Source organism: Crocodylus siamensis, chromosome 13, assembly GCF_052110815.1.
Source record: "Crocodylus siamensis isolate JL-2025a chromosome 13, ASM5211081v1, whole genome shotgun sequence".
Taxonomy (NCBI): domain Eukaryota; kingdom Metazoa; phylum Chordata; order Crocodylia; family Crocodylidae; genus Crocodylus; species Crocodylus siamensis.
The window spans coordinates 3,491,494-3,512,519 of NC_143407.1; the positions used below are offsets into that span (position 1 = coordinate 3,491,494).

The window sequence follows — 21,026 nt, forward strand, 5'->3', positions numbered from 1 at the left end:
TCTTGTAACAGTAGCTCATTTTAAGCTGGAAGTCAGAAGCACGATGGGGAAAAATACAATGCACCATGGACTTCAAGAATGACAGTAAACACAGGAACGTGAACCTTATCCATCTTCCCACCACAACGACAGCCTGCCAGTTTGCGTCAGTACCTAAGATCTGTTGGTTATAATGGACCCTACGTCTCATGCTGAAAGGGAGCTTCCCTTATAAAAGAGTTTCATTTACAGGAGTCACTGAACACCAAGATTAAAATCGCACTTTTTCAGTCCTTTCCCCAGTCAGAAGTAACTCCCTTAGTTTTTACTGTCATTTGGCTTTACAACCAAGGTACGGAAAGAACGAAGCCTCTACTATACCATTTACAAGGCAGTGTTGCCAGACATGCCCCACCCCTTGAAAGCCATTAAAACCAACTTACGGATACACGTTGGTATTGGCTGATCCCATGCCACGTTGTTGCCAGAAACCACGCACTTGGTAGAGTTTGGCCCTTGCAGTGAATACCTGGAGGAAGGAAACAAAAAACCATTAGACTTGAGCAAAACAGGTAGGACATTTGACCATAGCCCATCCCATCTCTCCACACTTTTATTCTGCCAGTTGGCAAAGCCAAGCACCAAGCTTGTACACAATCAGGTACGCTGCCAGAGACTTTCCCCTGATTCCCAGGCCTGCTACACTGTTTTGGGTTCAGCTTAAAAGCAGTTCCAGTTTCTCTCTTCCCACTTTCACCAGGGCTACATGTGCCAGGCAGCAGAGACCAGCCCTTTTCAAGCTGTTCATTGTGGCTTTCTGGCTAAACCTAGCCCAGAACGCAGCAAGTCTGCTAGGCGAGACGGACCCTTTCCTTGGTGCTACTGAATGCACTAGACACTGCTGCTGAAGTGGCTCCTTCCAGTTCTCCTGATCTACTATGGGAGCAAGAACCAAATAAGAGCAAAACCAATGGTGCGAGCAGCTTGGCCAAAACCCATGCAATATTAGTAAGGTCTCACACATGCACACAAGCCCGTCCCAGGAGTAGTGATGGGAGAGAAGATGGGTCAGAAGAACCATCTTCCCCATCAGGTTCTCCACTTTCCTGAAGCCCAAGCACGTCAGTGTCCAAGACTGGAATAGCAAGCTTAAACCCCAAGTCGTCAGGTCCTGTACAATTACAGACCTGGCAGCCCCTATGGGATCCTGCGTAGAAAGATAAGGGTGGGGCTTTTCTTTATTACCCACAAGTCAACCACATGCTAGGAGGGTTTGCTAAGAGCTGTAGGTTGGGCTGGGGTCTTTTGGGAATGCCCAAGTGCGCTGGCACTCCGCTCCCTATCAAAATCGCCCCAGTTGTCAGATGGCCAGCCTCCTTCCACCCCACCAAAAGTCCAGACTTAACACGTATTAGGAGACTCAGCTTGCAGCTAGAGCTCTACAGCACCAGCTCCAGCACCCACTGGAAGTCAAGCCAGGCTTTCCGGCCTCATTTTCCTAAACCGTATTGGTTATTTGTAATCCAGAAGTTCCGTCAGCCAGCACAGATGACATGACGCTTACCCTTGGTTACAAGAAAAGCTGGCTGTTCCACCAAGCTGAAAACCACCTTTATCATCAATTTTGCCATTCTGTAGCTCTGGAACGGTGCACCTTTTCCCTATGAAGAAACAAAGCCTTCATGTTACCTTGAGAAATATACACGTTTAAAAAAAAAAGTACACTGACCTTTACATCTCAACCCAGTACACATCTTTCTGGATAAGCCAGATGATTCAATACTCTAGAACCCTGTGTGGCAGCAGCCAGCTGTACCAGAAGGTTCAGAGATGGTCTAAAGCCAACACACGATTATTATACAACGCAAATCACCAGTAATTCAACGTGATGTAGTTCCCTACAGCCTGAAGGGCAAATTTGCCCACAAGACCTAGATTCTGAAAGCACTTCCTCACGTGTGCATACTCCCACTGACTCTGGCCATCAGCCACAAATAAAGTAGAAGAAAAGGAAGAAGTGAGGGATTAGAGGTTAAATAAGGCAAAACAGCGATGATGCATAGTTGAAAAGTTTAAAAACCTGGTTTTACCTCTATCCCCCCCCCACCTTTTTAAAAAGGAAAAAAAAAAGGTCACCTTCATAATTGATATAGGCCCACCACCAAATGAAAGGCTTTAGGTAAGATTAGGAGGACTTCTGGCTCCAGGTGAGGTTTTGGCATTGGAACAGGCTGCCTAGAGAAGCTATGGAAGGAAATCTCTGACTCTGGAAATTTAAAAGCACATTTGACGGACAGTTGGGTGGGTTGGTTTAGTCAAGGATACTCCTGCCCTAAAACAAGGGGACTGGACTGGACGACTTTGTGAGATCCCTTCCAGCCCTACAGTCCTAAGAAGGGCAGCTTTTATAGCTTAAGAAAGCAGAATGGGTGCAATTAAAAAAAACCAAAACACCAGAAACAATTTATGCGAGAAAAACAAGTATTGCTCAGGTCTCATACAAGACCATGTTTTCCATGGTATTAGTAGGCAGGAAGGATATTAGACAGAGGTCTGCTAGACAAACATCTCAAAGTCAGCAGACCCAGACAACCCACATGCAACAGCTCCCAAAGAGCTGGTTGGTGAGATCTATGGTGTAGTCAGGTTACTGCTCAAACTAGACTTGAGGCTAGGAAAGAAAAAAGGCATGAAATTCCCTACCACCAGCCACAGCCAGTCAGGTGAGGTTCCTCTCACTTGTAGAAAAAGGTTGGCGGTCATCCCTGAACTGGAAAGCAGGTTCGAGCGGCACACAGATCTGCTGAGACAGTAACGCAGACACTCACCGACGCAAGACTTCGGGGCCGACGACCAGGCAGCAGTGGCCAGACAGGTAATGGTCTGAGGTTCGCCACCAGTAACAGCATAGCCTGGGCAACAGTGGTAGGCGAGGGTGGTCCCGACAGGGTAGGACTTGTCTGCAGTCCCATTTGGCTCTGCGAAGCTGACCCTTGGAGGGGGGCCACAGTGTCCTAGCATTAGAAAAAAGAAAGGAAAAATTGAGCGCTGACAACTTAGTGGATGATCTGGACCAGACACTACTCAGAATTCCCAAGCCACAAGCTGCTTTTTGGACACAGAGCAAGACGTTCTTAAAACCAGGGCCTTGGAGTTGCTTTGATACTTGTGCTAAAGACGCTCAACTTACGGAGCTAAAGTTCCACTCCACATGCATGAACCTACAGGGAGCAATACAATCAAGACCCCTCATTTTCAACCATGAGCAGCTACCAGCAGGAGCAGGGACTTTGCCATCAGCCTAAGAACCAGGTGGCAAATTCCCCGAGCTGCCAGGCTACTGGTCCTTCTGTAGCCACTGAAGTGCTGTTGAGATGCACCTTCCGGCAGCTGCTAAAAAAACCTCCCGAAGGGCCCCTCAAGGAAGAGGTTATGAATTTAAACTTGTCAGACTAGAAACTACTAGAAGCATACCTAACAGTCACAGACACCTTGCAGGGGGCTGCAAGCCGATAACGCTTTCTATTTGTCATGGCACAGAACAAGTTTCTGGAGCTCGCTATAGGAATCCGATCCTTTTGTTTGTCTTCTCCGGGAACCGTATCTTAAAAACCTCAAACTTTGCACAAGATCACATTCTTCCACCTCTGCCAGACGCAACCATAGCTTTCCTTCCACTCGTAACCGTGTCCATGACAGCACAAGGGAGAACAGCAACATTGCACCCGTCTGCTGAGGCCACTCGCACTTGAGCTTCCAACACATTATTAGGTGTTACTTAAAACATACAGGTTAAATGGACAGCTCACTCACGTAGGTCACACGTCGGGACAGGAGGGCTCCAGGCACTGTCAGCTTCACACTGAATCAGATGGCTGCCATTCAGAGCATAGCCAGCGTTGCATTCAAATGTTACTGCATCTCTGTATGTATAGTGAGGTCCGAATCCAGACACCTTCTTTCCATTTTGGACCTCTGGGTTCGGACAACTGACCACTGGAAGTTAAGATAGCAGCACAAGCAGAGTCAGCACCAAGAAAAAGGAGTCAGGGAAAAAGTGTTTTAGACTATGAGCAATGACCAAGGTAGAAGCAAGTGCAAAGAAGCAAAAAATTGCTTCCATCAAGGTGTCCCTAATTAACAAGCAGCCATTGAGTAATGATGCATAGCTTAAAACCCACATTAAATTTATTTTCTTCTGTGTTGCCAAGCAAGAGAAAACAAGAATAAAAGCTTGCCAGAAAGGGGGGGGGGGGGGGGAAGTAGAGCAAGACGACAAGGAGTAGTGCACACAGGCAACAGTCACCTTTGCACTCGGGGGCAGGTCCGCTCCAGACTCCATTGACATTGTCCTTTGTGGTGCAGTGGATGGAAGAATTTCCAACGAGGGAGAAACCAGAGTTGCATGTGTACGTGACCACCGAGCCAAAGACAAAGTCCCCACCCGTGTTGGTGTGTTCTCCATTGGAGATGTTCGGAGGCGAAGTGCATGGAATTGCTGGAGGAGAAGGAAGCCAACAGGATTGTTCTGGACCCCTGCTGCCAAGGGTGACCCAGACACTTCCTACTATGAATTGAGGGTTAAGGGCCCAGGAAGGAAAGTGCTGCTGGCTAGAGCGCCCAGTCAGTACTACAGAGCTCGTGGGTTGGGCCTTTGAGCACTGTCCAGCCAGCCTAGAGAGACCAAAGATTTCCTTAATGGTTCAGTTCTGTAGGCCTCCCAGCCCCAGGACAAATTGAGCCATCCTCATTCCCCTCCCTGGCTAAGCCCAGCATTACTGACATTGTTTAAGAGAAAAAGTCAAGGACAAGCTTCTGCTGCTTGGTTACACAGCCCTGACTTCACACAGGGACTTGCTCCCACACCTGTTACAATCAGCTTACCATCACAAATTGGAAGCTCCTTATTCCAGTCAACACTGGTACCAGCAAGAACACATGTAGCTGAAGTTGGCCCAATCAGTCTGAAGCTAGAGAAAGAAGAAAGGGAAAGAAGGGTCAAGTTTCTTGCACAAGGCCTCACAGAACCAGGGCAGAGGCACAGCCCAAGCTTGCTGGTGCCCCACTGCCACCAGACAGATGTAGCCAGAGGGTCCCAACCTCCTTAGACCCACCAAAAGCCCCTGGCTTAGCACACTTCACCTTGCATAGTTTTCCCAAGTTAGGCCAGCTCTCCCCATTGCCACCTCCCACCAACCCAAGTCCTGTTCATGAAAATCAGCACAGATACTTCGACACTCACCCTTCATTACAGGTGAAGTTGATCGTAGCTCCAAACCGAGTGTCTGTTAGGACCACGACTCTGCCATTTGGTATCTCCGGAGTTGTGCACAGTTTCCCTGGACAAGGCCCCCAGGGTTAGCACAGCTTTACCATTACCCTTGCTCAGCCCCCCAGACACCTCCACAAGGGAAGGAGGAGAGATTCTCCAGTGGCAGGGTCATGGACAGTGCTGATGGGAGCCAGGGCAAGCCTCGTGCCAAGACAGAGAGGCTCAGCTGTGGGAAGACGGCTCATTTCTCAACCGAGAGCTAGCAGGTAACAAGCACTCACCTTCGCAGAACACAGGGGCCTCGGACCAGGAGGAGTTTTCCAAGCAAGTGACAAACGGAGACAGTCCGCTAACATGGGCGTAACCAGGGCGACACCGGTACTCGAGGCGGGTCCCCACAGGATGCGACTCATTTCCGCCGGCACTTGGCTCAGCAAAAGTGAACCTTGGAGGAGGTCCGCAAGGGCCTAGTGTTAGAAGAGGAGACAGGGCACAGGAGGTTTCACTTCCAAGGTCAAGAGATACCAGCACCAATTAAACACTTCTGCAAAGTAGCGCATTTTCTCTGGGGAGGGGCATATGCTTTCCTAACTAGGCCGTTTGGAAGCCAAATCTAAACAAGAGTAGCAGGGTCTCCAAACTACTTCTTTACACACTTAGTGGCTCACACAAAGCTAGGGAGCACCCCATACAAGTCGATTCCCTTGCTTGCAAATACACGAAGAGCAGAGTCTTCACCATAGCCTAGGAACCAGCTTAAAGCTTCCCTCCCCCTGATCCTCCACCTAGAGGCGCCTGAAAAAAAGAAAGTCACAGGCATCAACTGCCGCAGCTGCCCGACGCCCTGTGTAGTCCCCTGAACTGACGGGGTAAAACCCAGCTACCACTCACCCTGCTGCTGATCACACACATCCAACCGAGTCCTGTCCTTGAACTCCTGCCCACTACAGTAGCCATGTGCTTGTCACCCATATTCCATGTGTTTTCCGAGTCTGATGCCATGTAGCTGTGTTTGAAATGCACCCCAAAACCTTGCTGGCAGCTGCCAAAAAACTCCCCGCCCCCCAAAATAAGGAAGGCTATACAGGCTTACAGGTTTCTCAAGCTAGAAAGCTATCAGAAAGACACGCCCACTGGTTACAAGCCCTGTGCAAGGCTAGTGCAAGAGCACACAGGTGGGAGCAACATCCCATCTTCCTCCTAGCAAGACTTCACACTTGGCACAATATCAACTTTTGAACCAGGTAGGGGGAGCAGGTACGGTCACGCCCATAGCAAGACAGGGAACAAGTGCCACACCTTTCCGCAGAAGCCACTCCATAGCCGTCTCTCCACGTGCTGCTTAAGAGATTAAGAGCTCACACTTACGTCGGACACACATCGGGACAGGAGGGCTCCAGGCATTGTCCGCTTCACACCGAATCAGATGGCTGCCATTCAGAGCATAGCCAGCGTTGCATTCAAATGTTACTGCATCTCTGTATGTATAGTGAGGTCCGAATCCAGACACCTTCTTTCCATTTTGGACCTCTGGGTTCGGACAACTGACCACTGGAAGTTAAGATAGCAGCACAAGCAGAGTCAGCACCAAGAAAAGGAGTCAGGGAAAAAGTGTTTTAGACTATGAGCAATGACCAAGGTAGAAGCAAGTGCAAAGAAGCAAAAAATTGCTTCCATCAAGGTGTCCCTAATTAACAAGCAGCCATTGAGTAATGATGCATAGCTTAAAACCCACATTAAATTTATTTTCTTCTGTGTTGCCAAGCAAGAGAAAACAAGAATAAAAGCTTGCCAGAAAGGGGGGGGGGGGGAAGTAGAGCAAGACGACAAGGAGTAGTGCACACAGGCAACAGTCACCTTTGCACTCGGGGGCAGGTCCGCTCCAGACTCCATTGACATTGTCCTTTGTGGTGCAGTGGATGGAAGAATTTCCAACGAGGGAGAAACCAGAGTTGCATGTGTACGTGACCACCGAGCCAAAGACAAAGTCCCCACCCGTGTTGGTGTGTTCTCCATTGGAGATGTTCGGAGGCGAAGTGCATGGAATTGCTGGAGGAGAAGGAAGCCAACAGGATTGTTCTGGACCCCTGCTGCCAAGGGTGACCCAGACACTTCCTACTATGAATTGAGGGTTAAGGGCCCGGGAAGGAAAGTGCTGCTGGCTGGAGCGCCCAGTCAGTACTACAGAGCTCGTGGGTTGGGCCTTTGAGCACTGTCCAGCCAGCCTAGAGAGACCAAAGATTTCCTTAATGGTTCAGTTCTGTAGGCCTCCCAGCCCCAGGACAAATTGAGCCATCCTCATTCCCCTCCCTGGCTAAGCCCAGCATTACTGACATTGTTTAAGAGAAAAAGTCAAGGACAAGCTTCTGCTGCTTGGTTACACAGCCCTGACTTCACACAGGGACTTGCTCCCACACCTGTTACAATCAGCTTACCATCACAAATTGGAAGCTCCTTATTCCAGTCAACACTGGTACCAGCAAGAACACATGTAGCTGAAGTTGGCCCAATCAGTCTGAAGCTAGAGAAAGAAGAAAGGGAAAGAAGGGTCAAGTTTCTTGCACAAGGCCTCAGAGAACCAGGGCAGAGGCACAGCCCAAGCTTGCTGGTGCCCCACTGCCACCAGACAGATGTAGCCAGAGGGTCCCAACCTCCTTAGACCCACCAAAAGCCCCTGGCTTAGCACACTTCACCTTGCATAGTTTTCCCAAGTTAGGCCAGCTCTCCCCATTGCCACCTCCCACCAACCCAAGTCCTGTTCATGAAAATCAGCACAGATACTTCGACACTCACCCAACATTACAGGTGAAGTTGATCGTAGCTCCAAACCGAGTGTCTGTTAGGACCACGACTCTGCCATTTGGTATCTCCGGAGTTGTGCACAGTTTCCCTGGACAAGGCCCCCAGGGTTAGCACAGCTTTACCATTACCCTTGCTCAGCCCCCCAGACACCTCCACAAGGGAAGGAGGAGAGATTCTCCAGTGGCAGGGTCATGGACAGTGCTGATGGGAGCCAGGGCAAGCCTCGTGCCAAGACAGAGAGGCTCAGCTGTGGGAAGACGGCTCATTTCTCAACCGAGAGCTAGCAGGTAACAAGCACTCACCTTCGCAGAACACAGGGGCCTCGGACCAGGAGGAGTTTTCCAAGCAAGTGACAAACGGAGACAGTCCGCTAACGTGGGCGTAACCAGGGCGACACCGGTACCGGAGGCGGGTCCCCACAGGATGCGACTCATTTCCGCCGGCACTTGGCTCAGCAAAAGGGAACCTTGGAGGAGGTCCGCAATGGGCTAGTGCTGGAAAAGGAGACAGGGCACCAAAGGCTTCATTTCCAAGCTTGAGAGATACCAGCACCACTTAAACACTTCTGCAAAGTAGCGCATTTTCTCTGGGGAGGGGCATATGCTTTTCTAACTAGGCCGTTTGGAAGCCAAATCTAAACAAGAGTAGCAGGGTCTCCAAACTACTTCTTTACACACTTAGTGGCTCACACAAAGCTAGGGAGCACCCCATACAAGTCGATTCCCCTGCTTGCAAATACACGAAGAACACAGTCTTCACCATAGCCTAAGAACCAGCTTAAAGCTTCCCTCCCCCTGATCCTCTACCTAGAGGAGCCCGAAAAAAAAAAAAAAATAGAGAGTCACAGGCATTGACTGCCGCAGCTGCCCGACGCCCTGTGTAGTCCCCTGGACTGACGGGGTAAAACCCAGCTACCACTCACCCTGCTGCTGATCACACACATCCAACCGAGTCCTGTCCTTGAACTCCTGGCCACTACAGTAGCCATGTGCTTGTCACCCATATTCCATGTGTTTTCCGAGTCTGATGCCATGTAGCTGTGTTTGAAATGCACCCCAAAACCTTGCTGGCAGCTGCCAAAAAAACTCCCCACCCCCCAAAATAAGGAAGGCTATACAGGCTTACAGGTTTCTCAAGCTAGAAAGCTATCAGAAAGACACGCCCACTGGTTACAAGCCCTGTGCAAGGCTAGTGCAAGAGCACACAGGTGGGAGCAACATCCCATCTTCCTCCTAGCAAGACTTCACACTTGGCACAATATCAACTTTTGAACCAGGTAGGGGGAGCAGGTACGGTCACGCCCATAGCAAGACAGGGAACAAGTGCCACACCTTTCCGCAGAAGCCACTCCATAGCCGTCTCTCCACGTGCTGCTTAAGAGATTAAGAGCTCACACTTACGTCGGACACACATCGGGACAGGAGGGCTCCAGGCATTGTCTGCTTCACACCGAATCAGATGGCTGCCATTCAGAGCATAGCCAGTGTCGCATTCAAATGTTACTGTATTTCCATATGTATAGCGAGGTCCGAATCCAGACACCTTCTTTCCATTTGGGACCTCCGGGTTTGGACAACTGACCACTGGAAAAATTGGAGCACAATCATAAGAACATCCATCTGTCACAAGAAGGGAGGGAAAGGACGCGTGGCCCTAAATTTGATTGCAGGCAACAAAATAAGGTACATCATAGGAGGACACCACTGTACCCTTTGCTTTAAAAGTTGTTTGATCTCTGCGTAACACAGCGCCACACAGGATGGGGGCGCGATCAGGAGCAGAGATGCTCCTTGAGCATTGCCCGTGTCTGAAGCTATCCGTAGGAGGCAGTTAGGAACAACCCACCCCACCCGGATAGACTAGAGTCACCAGCCTGCCACACCAAGCCTGCGTGGCTCAAGGTCACAGGTGTCAGACTGAGCAACACAATGTTCAGACTGAGGACGTATAGTCTGCCCGAATAACTTATGTGCACACACCGGCTTTGTGCTACCTGCACTTGACTGCCACAGTAAAGCAAGCATGTTTTAAACATTACTCCATCAGCCCATTCAAGTTTTCACCAAGGCAGCAGTGCAAAACTTTAGGAGGACTCTGATCACCGCTGTTGGAGCAACGCCGCCGATTTTTAACTCTGGTGATAAAAGGAGGGGGGGTCGGCAGAATTGCAAAGTCCATCTTATCCCTGCTGAAGTTTGTAGTGACTACAATAGTAGTCAGAAAGGGCTCATCGTGACAGATGCGTGTCTTCACATGGAAAAATTAACCCGAGGGCCAGTTACTTGTCAGACACCCATGCATCTCTCATGAAAGAACATGGAAAGGAGTTTGCAAGCAGCAAACAACTGTTTCTAGAGACAGATGCCTAGTTTGCCAGGCTTCAATTAGAAATCAAGCTCCCACCAGTTGTTACTAGCCCTGCTGCGTGACCATGACTCGAAGTCCAAGACAGAGAGGCTCAGCTGTGGGAAGACGGCTCATTTCTCAACCGAGAGCTAGCAGGTAACAAGCACTCACCTTCGCAGAACACAGGGGCCTCGGACCAGGAGGAGTTTTCCAAGCAAGTGACAAACGGAGACAGTCCGCTAACGGGGGCGTAACCAGGGCGACACCGGTACTTGAGGCGGGTCCCCACAGGATGCGACTCATTTCCGCCAACACTTGGCTCAGCAAAAGTGAACCTTGGAGGAGGTCCGCAAGGGCCTAGTGTTAGAAGAGGAGACAGGGCACAGGAGGTTTCACTTCCAAGGTCAAGAGATACCAGCACCACCAGTTAGACACTTCTGCGAAGCAGGGCATTTACTTTAGCCGGGGGAGGGGGGGTGGTATGCTTCCTTCACCATGTCCTTGGAGCTAGTCTGATATGAACAGTAAGGTGTTCAAGCTTGGGGAGGGCTCAGTACAAGGCAGGCTCCTTACTTCTCAGACACAAGCAGGTCCCTGCAGGAGCAGGGACATTTGTTCACTGTGGCTAAGGTAGTTACGGGATGAAGATCTAGAAGGTGAAACCGGCGGACCCCATCAGACTGCCACCATGCCAGGGACAGGGCTGTCTGCGCCAGGAGACTGGGGCGGGGGGGCTTAAATCAGGCATTGCCCAGGACATGAAGTGATGGGAGGGTCTCGGGTGTGATTCTGTAGAGAGGGATTGTATTTGTTAACTGTGTGGGTGCAAGACAAATAGAAATGCAGAAGAACTCCAACATTTGGTCTAATAAAAACTCTCACCTCTCAACCAAGCATACTAGATCTTTGCACTTCTGTAGAGAAGGAGACTCAATGCCAAAACCAGTCCCAGGCGGCTTTCATTCCCTCTGCTGATTTACCTGCTCAAAACCCCCGCCCTTCGAGACTTCATGCCGAAGCCCAGTGACACCATGCTCACAGTCATTAAGATAACTTACCTCGACAGACTGGGACGTCCCCATCCCATGCAACAGCGCTGCCCACGAGCACACACACGAGAGAACTCTTCCCAGTGAGTTGGTACCTAAAGAAAGACGGTTCACCCTTTCTCTCCCCTTCAGGGCCCAGCACAGCCAGGTTACAGGCCAGGCTGCAGTGCGCTTCCCCCTCCATCCAGCCACCAGTAGATGGTGCCAAAACCCTGACAAAGTCCATCCTGCTCTAGAAACCCTGGCTAAAAGCAGGAGGTGCTGAGAAAGAGAGTCAGCCAGGTAGGGACAAAGTAGAGCTAGCCAGCAGGTAGCTCCAGCTTGCACATAACTATCCAGAGAACCCTTGCCCCAAGCCACTGAGATAAGTGCCGTTTCATCTCTGGTTAAAAATTGCCATGCTCCCAACTTCCCATTTGCAGGAAAGGGCAATAGCCAGCTCCTGCTGCAGCAGTTGTCAGGAGCCCAGCAAACCAGGCGTTTGGGGCACCCAGTGTGCTGCCACAAGTGAAGAGGGTTTTGCTGTGCTGAGGACAAAGCTTGCAACTGGCTTCACTTTTAGGACAGGGTGTGAGGGAGGAGTGAGCCACATCCTGCTCTACCCTCCAGCCCCCCGCTTTCCTCTTCTCAAGTAGCCCGCAAAAAGCACTTCTCCAAGCACCCAGCTCCCACACCTTGGTTGCTGGTGACTCAGCTCCAGGGCCCCCCCTTCCTCCTACGGGATGCTTGGTGTAGAGGTTATGATGATCCCCATAGTAGATTGGAAGAACCCAGTTCAGAAAGGACAGGTTTTGGCCAAGCAACTGATACCCAGAAATCAGCAGTGAAAGCACATCCCCCTCTAATCCCATTCCCAGCTTGGATCTCATCAGCTGCCCAGACACAGCCAGGGAGCTTAAGCCCCAAACCGTCGGGGGCCTTCAACTCCAGGCTCCGTCAGAGCACTGCTCCAACTACCACCGCACTGCTGCGATAGGCAGCTGGCCAACTTCCCGACTGTGGTGAAAGTCCTCATCATAGCAGTTGCTAGGGGCACAGTCCAGGGCTACAGACTTAGAGCACCGGCACCAGCTCTCTCAGGTCAAGCCAGGCTTTCCAGGCTCAATCTCCCCAGAATTCATCACCTAAAATGCCCTTAAAATTTAAAAGTTAGCACAGGTGACTTCACACTCACCCAGCATCACAGCTGAAATTCACCGTTTCACCAAGCCGAAGATCGGTCGTGACAACTTTACCATTTGGGATCTCTGGAGTACTGCACTGTTCTCCTAGATGCAATAGAGCACTTGATGAGCAGATTGTAAAACTCTCTCTCAAGAAGCAGAGGGGCAATTATGGTTAATAAGAAGCTGTGTTGATTCTTCTGCAGGGATCAGCACTCAGCTTGATGGTGTGTAACCTTATCAGTCGTTGTTTTAGAACTATTTTTAGATGGTTGCTGGGACAGGTTTTCGAACAGGTTAGAAGAGCGGTAGAAGATGTTATACATCAAGGAACAAGGAATGGAGACCGCGCATGCAGAATGGGGTGTTACCTGTCAGCTCCATGTTCTTGGGGGACCCCTGACACAGGACACAGACTGTCTGACTCAGAAAGACTCACCGCCTCCCCCACTCCCAACCCAAACAGAAAACCTGAAGCAGAGACTGCAGTAAATTCTGGGATCAACGAAGCAGGGGAGCACTGCATGATAAGGAAGCTATGCTCCAAATACTAATCGACCCTTACACCCAGCTCAGCATTTATCAGACCAGTTCTAATCTAGATTTCATAGACATCAGGGCTGGAAGGGACCTCGGGAGATCATCGAGTCCAGCCCCCTGCCCAAAGGGCAGGAAGTCAGCTGGGGTCATAGGATCCCAGCAAGATAAGCATCCAATTTACTCTTGAAGGTGTTCAATGTAGGTGCTTGAACCACCTCCGCTGGCAGACTGTCCCAGGCCTCGGGGGCTCGGACAGGAAAGAAATTCTTCCTTATGTCCAGCCTGAAGCGGTCTTGCAGGAGTTTGTGACCGCTCGACCTCATCATCCCTTGGGGCGCTCTGGTGAACAGATGTTCCCCCAGATCCTGGTGGTCACCCCTGATAAACTTATAGGTGGCCATCAGATCACCCCTGAGCCTGCGCTTTTCCAGGCTAAAGAGTCCCGTGGCTCTCAGCCTGTCATCGTAAGGTCTCCTTTCCTGACCTCTGATCATGCGCGTGGCTCTCCTCTGGACTCTCTCAAGCTTCTCCACATCCTTTTTGAATTGTGGAGCCCAAAACTGGACGCAGTACTCCAGCTGCGGCTTCACCAAGGCCGAGTACAAGGGGAGAATGACGTCCCAGGATTTGCTCGAGAAGCATCTATGGATGCACGCCAGCATTTTGGTCGCTTTACTAGCCGCAGCATTGCACTGCAGGCTCATGTTCATCTTGTGGTCAATGATGACCCCCAAGTCTCTTTCTTCTGTAGTGCTAACCAGCGTAGCACTGCCGAGCCTATAAGGGTGCTGCAGGTTTTTCCTCCCAAGGTGGAGAACCTTGCATTTATCAGTGTTAAACACCATAAGGTTCTCGTCCGCCCATTTGCTGAGCTTGTCCAGGTCAGCCTGGATCACCCGCCTATCTTCTGGCGTGGATGCTTTGCCCCAAAGTTTGGTGTCATCGGCGAACTTGGCCAGTCCACTCCTGACTCCAGTGTCCACATCGTTAATGAAGATGTTGAACAGTATGGGTCCCAGGACAGAGCCTTGGGGGACCCCACTGGTCACAGGGCACCATGATAATTGACTGCCATCAATCACAACCCTCTGGGTCTGTCCACGAAGCCAGTTTCCCAGCCAGCGGATCGTCGTGGAGCCAAGGCCACAACTGGGCAGTTTGGCCAAGAGGTGATCATGGGATACCAGATCAAAAGCTTTTTTGAAGTCAAGATATATATCATCAATCTCTTCTCCCTTGTCCAGGTGATCGGTCACCTGGTCATAGAAGGAAATGAGATTGGTCAAACAAGACCTACCCGCAACAAACCCGTGCTGGCTGTCCCTTAGGATGTTAGCCTGGGCCAGTCCCTCAAGGATGGCCTCCTTAATAAACTTTTCTAGGATCTTCCCCAGGACAGAAGTCAGGCTAACGGGCCTGTAGTTAGCCAGATCCACTCTCCTCCCTTTCTTGAAGATCGGCACCACATTGGCCTTCTTCCAGTCTTCGGGCACTACACCAGAGCGCCAGGAGTTTTCAAAGACCCGTGCCAGGGGCTGGGCTATGACACTCGCCAGCTCCTTGAGTGCCCTGGGGTGCAGACTGTCAGGGCAGGCTGACTTGAAGCTATCCAGCTTCTCAAGGTGGTCCTTCACGAGGTCAGCATTGATGGAGGGTAGGGGATCCCCCTCACCTGGCTCTCCCTGTCCCATAGCAGGCATGGGCATCCCGTGGGACTGATGAAAGACTGACACAAAGTACCTATTTAATAGGTTGGCTTTTTCCTGGTTAGATTTACAAAGGACTTCCCCCCCCGCCCCACACACACACACCTCTAAGCAAAAGTTTAATAGGCATCTCGGGCCGTACATCCCCGGTCCCACTAGGGGAGGCCGATGGAAACTTAATCGGCTACAACGCGGTTGCCGGGTTAGGGAGCGCTGAGGCAACAGACCGAGTCCGAGGGGGTACGGGCAACATTTGAACAATGGCACAGGGTTCATCACAGCGTCCAGCCCATGGGAGCCCTGCCCACAAGTGTTGTCATACTTTTCCCGAGACGACGGGTGGAAGTCCTCTCCACAACAGGTTATGAACACTCCAATAAGCGCCTTAAGTCTGTTAAAAGACTGTAATAAGCTCTGGAAAAGTCATGCTAAGCTGAAGCTTGTTCACAACAAGCAAAAACCCAAAAACCCCTCGTCAATTAAGAGGGTGTTTCTCAAAACGCCAAGAGAGATCTCTGCTATCCATAAACATGTCAAGCTGGCTCCAAGTTGGTGTTTTACTGAGTATCAATCACGTTCCTGGGATGTTCCACTCAGATAACCCCTTGTCAGTGGGGAGGTTGTTTCTGAAAACACCAAGAGAGGTATCTGCTATCCATAAAAATGTCAAAACAATTTGATTTACACTATTGAGAATGCTTGAAAGAAACTAAACTGAGGGTATAAGAATCTGTAAAAGCAGCAGCAGTGGGGTGCTGACACCACCCGCTTTCTTCTGGAGAGGCGGCAGGAGGCAGATCGTCTCCCTTCAAGGATCGTGCTGAGAACTTCGACCTGTCGGCTCTGCAGCCCGAGCGCCTTGGGCTGGCGAGGTCCCAGCTCTCTCTCTTTTCTCTTCTCCCTCTCCAAGCATAGATTTCTGAACTCGAACTGTATTAGTTAAGCTTGAGCTAAGTTTCCCCAAATACTGAGTGAAACCAGGGTATACTGTGACTGTTTGTGTGTTTTTCCTTTGCATGTCTATCACTACTAGTGTCATTATATATTTCATCTACTTAGCAATAAATAACTTCTATAGTCAAACTGGTGGTAACTGGGTATATTTTGCCTTCTTTACTTCTCTTTCCCCACTTGCTCTGTAGCAACGCCCCTCTTACCTAAGCTAAAGATCCCTGTGCAGCCCAGAAATACTGTGGGGTCTGCTCATCAAGCAACTAAAAGATTGGGACGTGCTGAGTTCGAAACGCATAAAGGGATCAGTGTGTACAGGCAGCTTGACCCAGTTTGGCTCAGACGTGCCCTAATGAACTGAACGCTGGCCCATGGGGGTGTTATCTGGACACCCAGCTGGATTCGGAGGTATTCTGTTTAACTGTGTGCTTGTGTCTGACTGGGGTTATTGTTGCTCTGATGAACTGATTCTTGGCATATGAGGGTGTCGGCCTGTCCATGCTGATCAAGCGGGCCAGGTCAGGCGTGTCACGTTAATCTGTGTGTGTTTGCATGTATGACTGATTTGGGGACGAGGAACCCAGCCCCACTGAACCGAGTCCTGCAAGATAGCTCCACTGGGGGTGAGGGCTTGCAGAAGGGAGAGATACAGCTCCATACAGAAACACCAGTAACACAAGCAGCACACTGATAGAATTACCAAGACCCTAGCCCTAATAAATGAGCACACCCCAAAGTAGCGGGCAAAGCTGGTAACAGGGGTCAGAGGGGGCATCTCCAGAAGAGTGGCAACAGAGGTGCATAATGTGGCATACACTCCGATGACATACAACACTAGCATCCCCATAAGAGAGAAAGCAAGAAAAACACCCTCGAAGGCTAGTAAAGATGGACCAAGAGACAAGAGAAATTTTCTCCAGCCACTGAATCATTCTTCACAAGGACTTGCAGAGCTCAGGCTCTTAAGCTTATCACAAAGAGGATTAGGAGGCACTTTCAGGTCAGAAAATATCAGGTGCTATAGGTCTGTAATCCAGAGAAAGAGATGAGTAAGAAGGAAAGGCTAGAAGCCGAACCCAAACAACATCAGATTGGCACCTGGGCACAAGGCCTTTAAAACATGCTGGCCACTGGAACAAGCTGCCAGGGAACCTGGCTAGTTCTCACCTGTGTGTCATCAGAAAAAAAGACTGGACACCTGTCTGGGAAAGAGGCTTCAGCTGAATAAGTAATCAGATTCAGTGAATGAAGTGCAGTGGCCTGAGCCATACAAGAGAACCAGCCAAATGATCTAACGATGCTTTCCAGCCTTTTCTTCAAATCAACGGGATTGCTCACAGAGTAAAATTAAGACTGCAAGCCAAAGTGTTTGTGGAACGGCCACAAGCATCTTATCCTCCCTTTTAAAAGTGCTTTGCTTTATGTTGTGACAGTGTATTGCACTGATGGGGGCAGTGAAGAAGTCCACCTCACCAGCTTCAAATGATTTGCTCCCACACTCCTGCAAACAAGGTGGCAAATATGCTCTAGTCATAGAAGTTACTCCAGAAAAAATAAAGTTTCCTACAGAGAATGAATGGCAGTAAGAAGAGTTCAGCCATGCATGGAGCTCTGCTCCGAGACAGAATTAGTACAAAGTGTGGTAACTGCACCGGAAGATTTCCATCACTACTGGTACAGCACGTAAGAGCTGCACCCTGTTTATCCAGAGCCTAATTCAACAAAGCACTTACAGGTACACACAAAGTACCAGCTGGTTGCTTAAGGCAGATCAAACTACACGTGACAGAGGCTAGGCACAAAGCTCCTACCAAAGACGCATGATTAATACACAGGTTCAACATTGTCCTAATATTTATCTAACTTCCACATCCATGCACCCCGATTAGTGCCAGGAATACGGCATTAAATTAGGGTTTGTTCCATGGAAGACAACAGCTCCATCTTGCTAAAAGCCGTTTTGCAGAAAAATTCTGTTCTTATTCATACATCCAGTAAATTACTATTTGTCTGGTTCTTTAAAATGCACACTGATGTTAAACACTGGGTTTACTCTGAGCAGAGAAATAAAGATGGCAGAGTTCTAGGTCTTTACCAGCCCTATTGCTGCTCTTCACAATAAACTCACCATGGCAAAGTACGTTACTTTACTGAAGGATTTTTAAGAAATGCTAGAGGAAGTACCAGGAACTCGACCAACTGAGCTACAGGGAGTCCAGAGACCTATAGCACACTTATCATCATGGATTAACAGATGGGACGTTGTCAGACCCTCGCTGGAGAAGTTGAGCTTAAAAAACTTAGAATTGGTTTAGTTTTACACCGCCATTTAGAAGCTGATAAAAGCACCCACTTCCACTACCAGGCATTCAGGGCCTATCAGTAAAGGAGAAGTATCACATCAAGGGTGAATTCTTCTCTAAAAGCAATTAAGCCATTCTGAAGTTTCTCTCCAGAGACCACAATACTTGGTGTACCAAGACCGACGGTCATTAGAAAGACCTAAAAACCAGCTGGAACTGCGATGCGTGCATTGCTCTTGGAGTCAGGGAGCAGACTCACAGGAAGCGAGGGCTGGAAGGGACCTCAGGAGGAGGTCACATTTTCTCCAGCCCCCCGATCCAAGCAGGGCCATCCCCAGCCCGATCGTCTTAGCACCCAGCTCAGACCTAGGAAGCGGTGGGGGCGAGGGCTGAACCGTAAGCCAGCTACTCCACTGAGACGGAGGCCCGGCGCTGCAGCGCGCGCGGAGAGCCTCCCAGAAACGAAGGACTCACCCACGCAGAACTCGGGCTCTGCTGCCCACGAGGAGTTTTCCAGACAGGTGACGAGAGGAGACTTCCCAGCAGCCGCCGTGTAGCCTGGGCCACAGCGGTACGTTAAGTTGGTCCCGACGGGATAGGACGCGTTGGGAGCCCCATCTGGCTCAGCGAAGCCAAAGTCGGGGCGAGGCCCGCAGTCGCCTAGCACGAAAACAGAGAAAACCCGAGAAATACAGAGGAAGAGGAGGATGGAGAGGGTCAGCACCTGGCCACCAGCGCCGGCCCAACCAGGAGTCTCCTCCTGGGCGCTCGCTAGCCGCCCCCGGCCTGCCTGCACTAGAGGGGCACGGGGCGGGCCGCGCCTCGCTAAGCACCCGCGGAGGGCACGGGAGAGGCAGGCGGGCGAAGGAGAGCGGCTCGCTCCCCGGCAGGCGGGCCCGGGGCACCCGCCGGGCGCTCACCGCGGGCCGCGGGCGGCAGGAGGAGCAGGAGCAGCAGCGGCAGCGGCGGCATCGCGGCGGCAAGAAGGGCCCGCGCGGCGGCCGCGGGATGAACGCGCGGGGCGGCGCGGGGCCGCGCCGCAGGTGTCGCTGCGGCCCCGCCCGGGGGGAGGGGCTTCCCCGGCGCCGCCCCCCGTGTCTCCCCCGCCCGCGGGTTTCTCGCGGCCCCGCACAGAGCGAGGGGGACCGGCCCGGCTCCGCCAGGCGGGGCTGGAAACAGCAACCGCCAGGGGTGGGGGCTGCAGCACGCCCCGGGCCGCCTGGGGCAAGTTTCCCCCGGTACCAGCCGCGGGCCCGGGCCGGGCGAGGAGCTCTCCCGAGCCCCAGTGCCAGTCCGCGCAGCTGCCCGCGCCCTCGGCCGCAGCACCGCTCGGTCCCCGCGCGCCGGCTGGAGGCGACACGCGGCTCCGCTCACCCCGGGCGACGCTCCCGGCCCGGCCCGGGGTCGCCGCTGCCGGACCTGCCGCCGGGCAGGCCGCTGCCCCGGCGAAGCGAGCGGGGCCGCGAAGACCAGCCGAGGCCCGCGCCGCGGCCGGGCACGACGCTGCCCTCGGCAGAGGGGGAGGGGCAAGGGGCCCGCGCTCCGGCGCAGGCCGCGGCCCTTCTTCGGCGCCGGGTAAAAATAGCCGTCAGGCCTGCGAAACACGAACGCGAGGAGAGGGGCGCCTCAGGCCTGCCGCGAAAGGGGAGCGGGGCGGAAGCTCGTCGCTCCGCAGGTGGTGAGAAGGCCCCGGCAGATCGCGCGCCGCAGCCGTGGCGCAAGGGACTCCCTCGCCCGGCCTCGGCGGAAACGCCCGCAGCGGGGGTTGAACCCGCGGCGCGGCGGGGATCGCAGCGGGGCGCCGCCGCCACTGCGCGTGCCCGGGGGAGCAGACTTCGGCCCCGGGCGGGCGTTGCTGCGGGAGGGCAGGCGCGCAGGGCGGCGGTGCCCGGCTTCGGGTTCCCGGTCAGCACAGCCTGCAGCGGCGTTTCGTTAGCTGGGGGACGTGCTTGCTGCCTGTCGGCGCCGCGCGCCTGGGGACCCCGACACAGGACGCAGCCTGGCTGACTCGCAAAGAATCGCCCCCCCAACAGAAACTGATTACGAGGCGGTGACAGACGCACCTAAATCCCTCCAGATCAGGGTGACAAAAGTGAAACCACTGCCCTAGGTCTTATTTGCATCTGAGATGGGAACAGATGACCATTCATTTGCATGAGAGATGGAGAACAGAAAGCCTGAAGCCGAGACTGCAGTGAATTGTGGGACCAGCGAAGCGGGGCAGCACCGCACCATGGGGAAGCTGTGCTCCTAGTGCTCATCAGCCCCCACACCCAGCTCAGCATGTATCAGACCAGTTCTAATCTGGATTTACAAAGGACTTCCCCCCCCACACACACACCTCTAAGCAAAAGTTTAATGGGCATCTCGGGCCGTACATCCCCGGTCCCACTAGGGGAGGCCGATGGAAACTTAATCGGCTACAATGCGGTTGCCGGGTCAGGGAGCGCTGAGGCAACAGACCGAGTGCGAGGGGGTACGGGCAACATTTGAACAATGGCACAGGGCTCATCACAGCGTCCAGCCCGTGGGAGCCCTGCCCACAAGTGTTGTCATACTTTTCCAGAGACGACAGGTGGAAGTCCTCTCCACAACAGGTAATGAACACTCCAGGAATTGCCTTAAGTCTGTTAAAAGACTATAGTAAGGTCTGGAAAAGTCATGGTAAGCTGAGGCTTGTTCACAGCAAGTAAAAATCCCAAAACCCTGGTGCTGCAATCTATTGTTTCTGAAGACACCAAGAGAGATCCCATCAAGTATATCTGCTATCAGGCTGGCTCCAAGTACATGTTTCCCGAGTATCAATCAAGTTCCTGAGATGTTCCACCCAGAAAACCCCTTGTCAATAGAAAAGACAATTTGATTTACACTATTGAGACTGCTTGAAAGAAACTGAACTGGGGGTATAAGAATCT

General features: G+C 51.9%; 1 protein-coding gene across 1 annotated transcript in view; it reads right to left on the reverse strand.

Annotated features, from left to right (window-relative positions):
• The window catches only part of LOC149853683 (complement receptor type 1-like), a 64,120-nt gene that overhangs the window by 41,693 nt on the left and 1,401 nt on the right, over window positions 1-21,026 (reverse strand). Inside the window, exons 2-21 of the mRNA XM_090026325.1 lie at window positions 19,946-20,084; window positions 19,032-19,736; window positions 18,586-18,771; window positions 12,623-12,716; window positions 11,458-11,543; window positions 10,571-10,756; window positions 9,454-9,636; window positions 8,356-8,547; window positions 8,045-8,141; window positions 7,687-7,772; window positions 7,109-7,300; window positions 6,620-6,802; window positions 5,533-5,718; window positions 5,222-5,318; window positions 4,864-4,949; window positions 4,286-4,477; window positions 3,793-3,975; window positions 2,808-2,993; window positions 1,544-1,640; window positions 423-508 (exon numbers count right to left, since the gene is read on the reverse strand). Coding sequence (XP_089882451.1) covers window positions 423-508; window positions 1,544-1,640; window positions 2,808-2,993; window positions 3,793-3,975; window positions 4,286-4,477; window positions 4,864-4,949; window positions 5,222-5,318; window positions 5,533-5,718; window positions 6,620-6,802; window positions 7,109-7,300; window positions 7,687-7,772; window positions 8,045-8,141; window positions 8,356-8,547; window positions 9,454-9,636; window positions 10,571-10,756; window positions 11,458-11,543; window positions 12,623-12,716; window positions 18,586-18,771; window positions 19,032-19,736; window positions 19,946-20,084 — 3,442 coding nt within the window. The remainder of the gene's footprint in view (window positions 1-422; window positions 509-1,543; window positions 1,641-2,807; window positions 2,994-3,792; window positions 3,976-4,285; window positions 4,478-4,863; window positions 4,950-5,221; window positions 5,319-5,532; window positions 5,719-6,619; window positions 6,803-7,108; window positions 7,301-7,686; window positions 7,773-8,044; window positions 8,142-8,355; window positions 8,548-9,453; window positions 9,637-10,570; window positions 10,757-11,457; window positions 11,544-12,622; window positions 12,717-18,585; window positions 18,772-19,031; window positions 19,737-19,945; window positions 20,085-21,026) is intronic.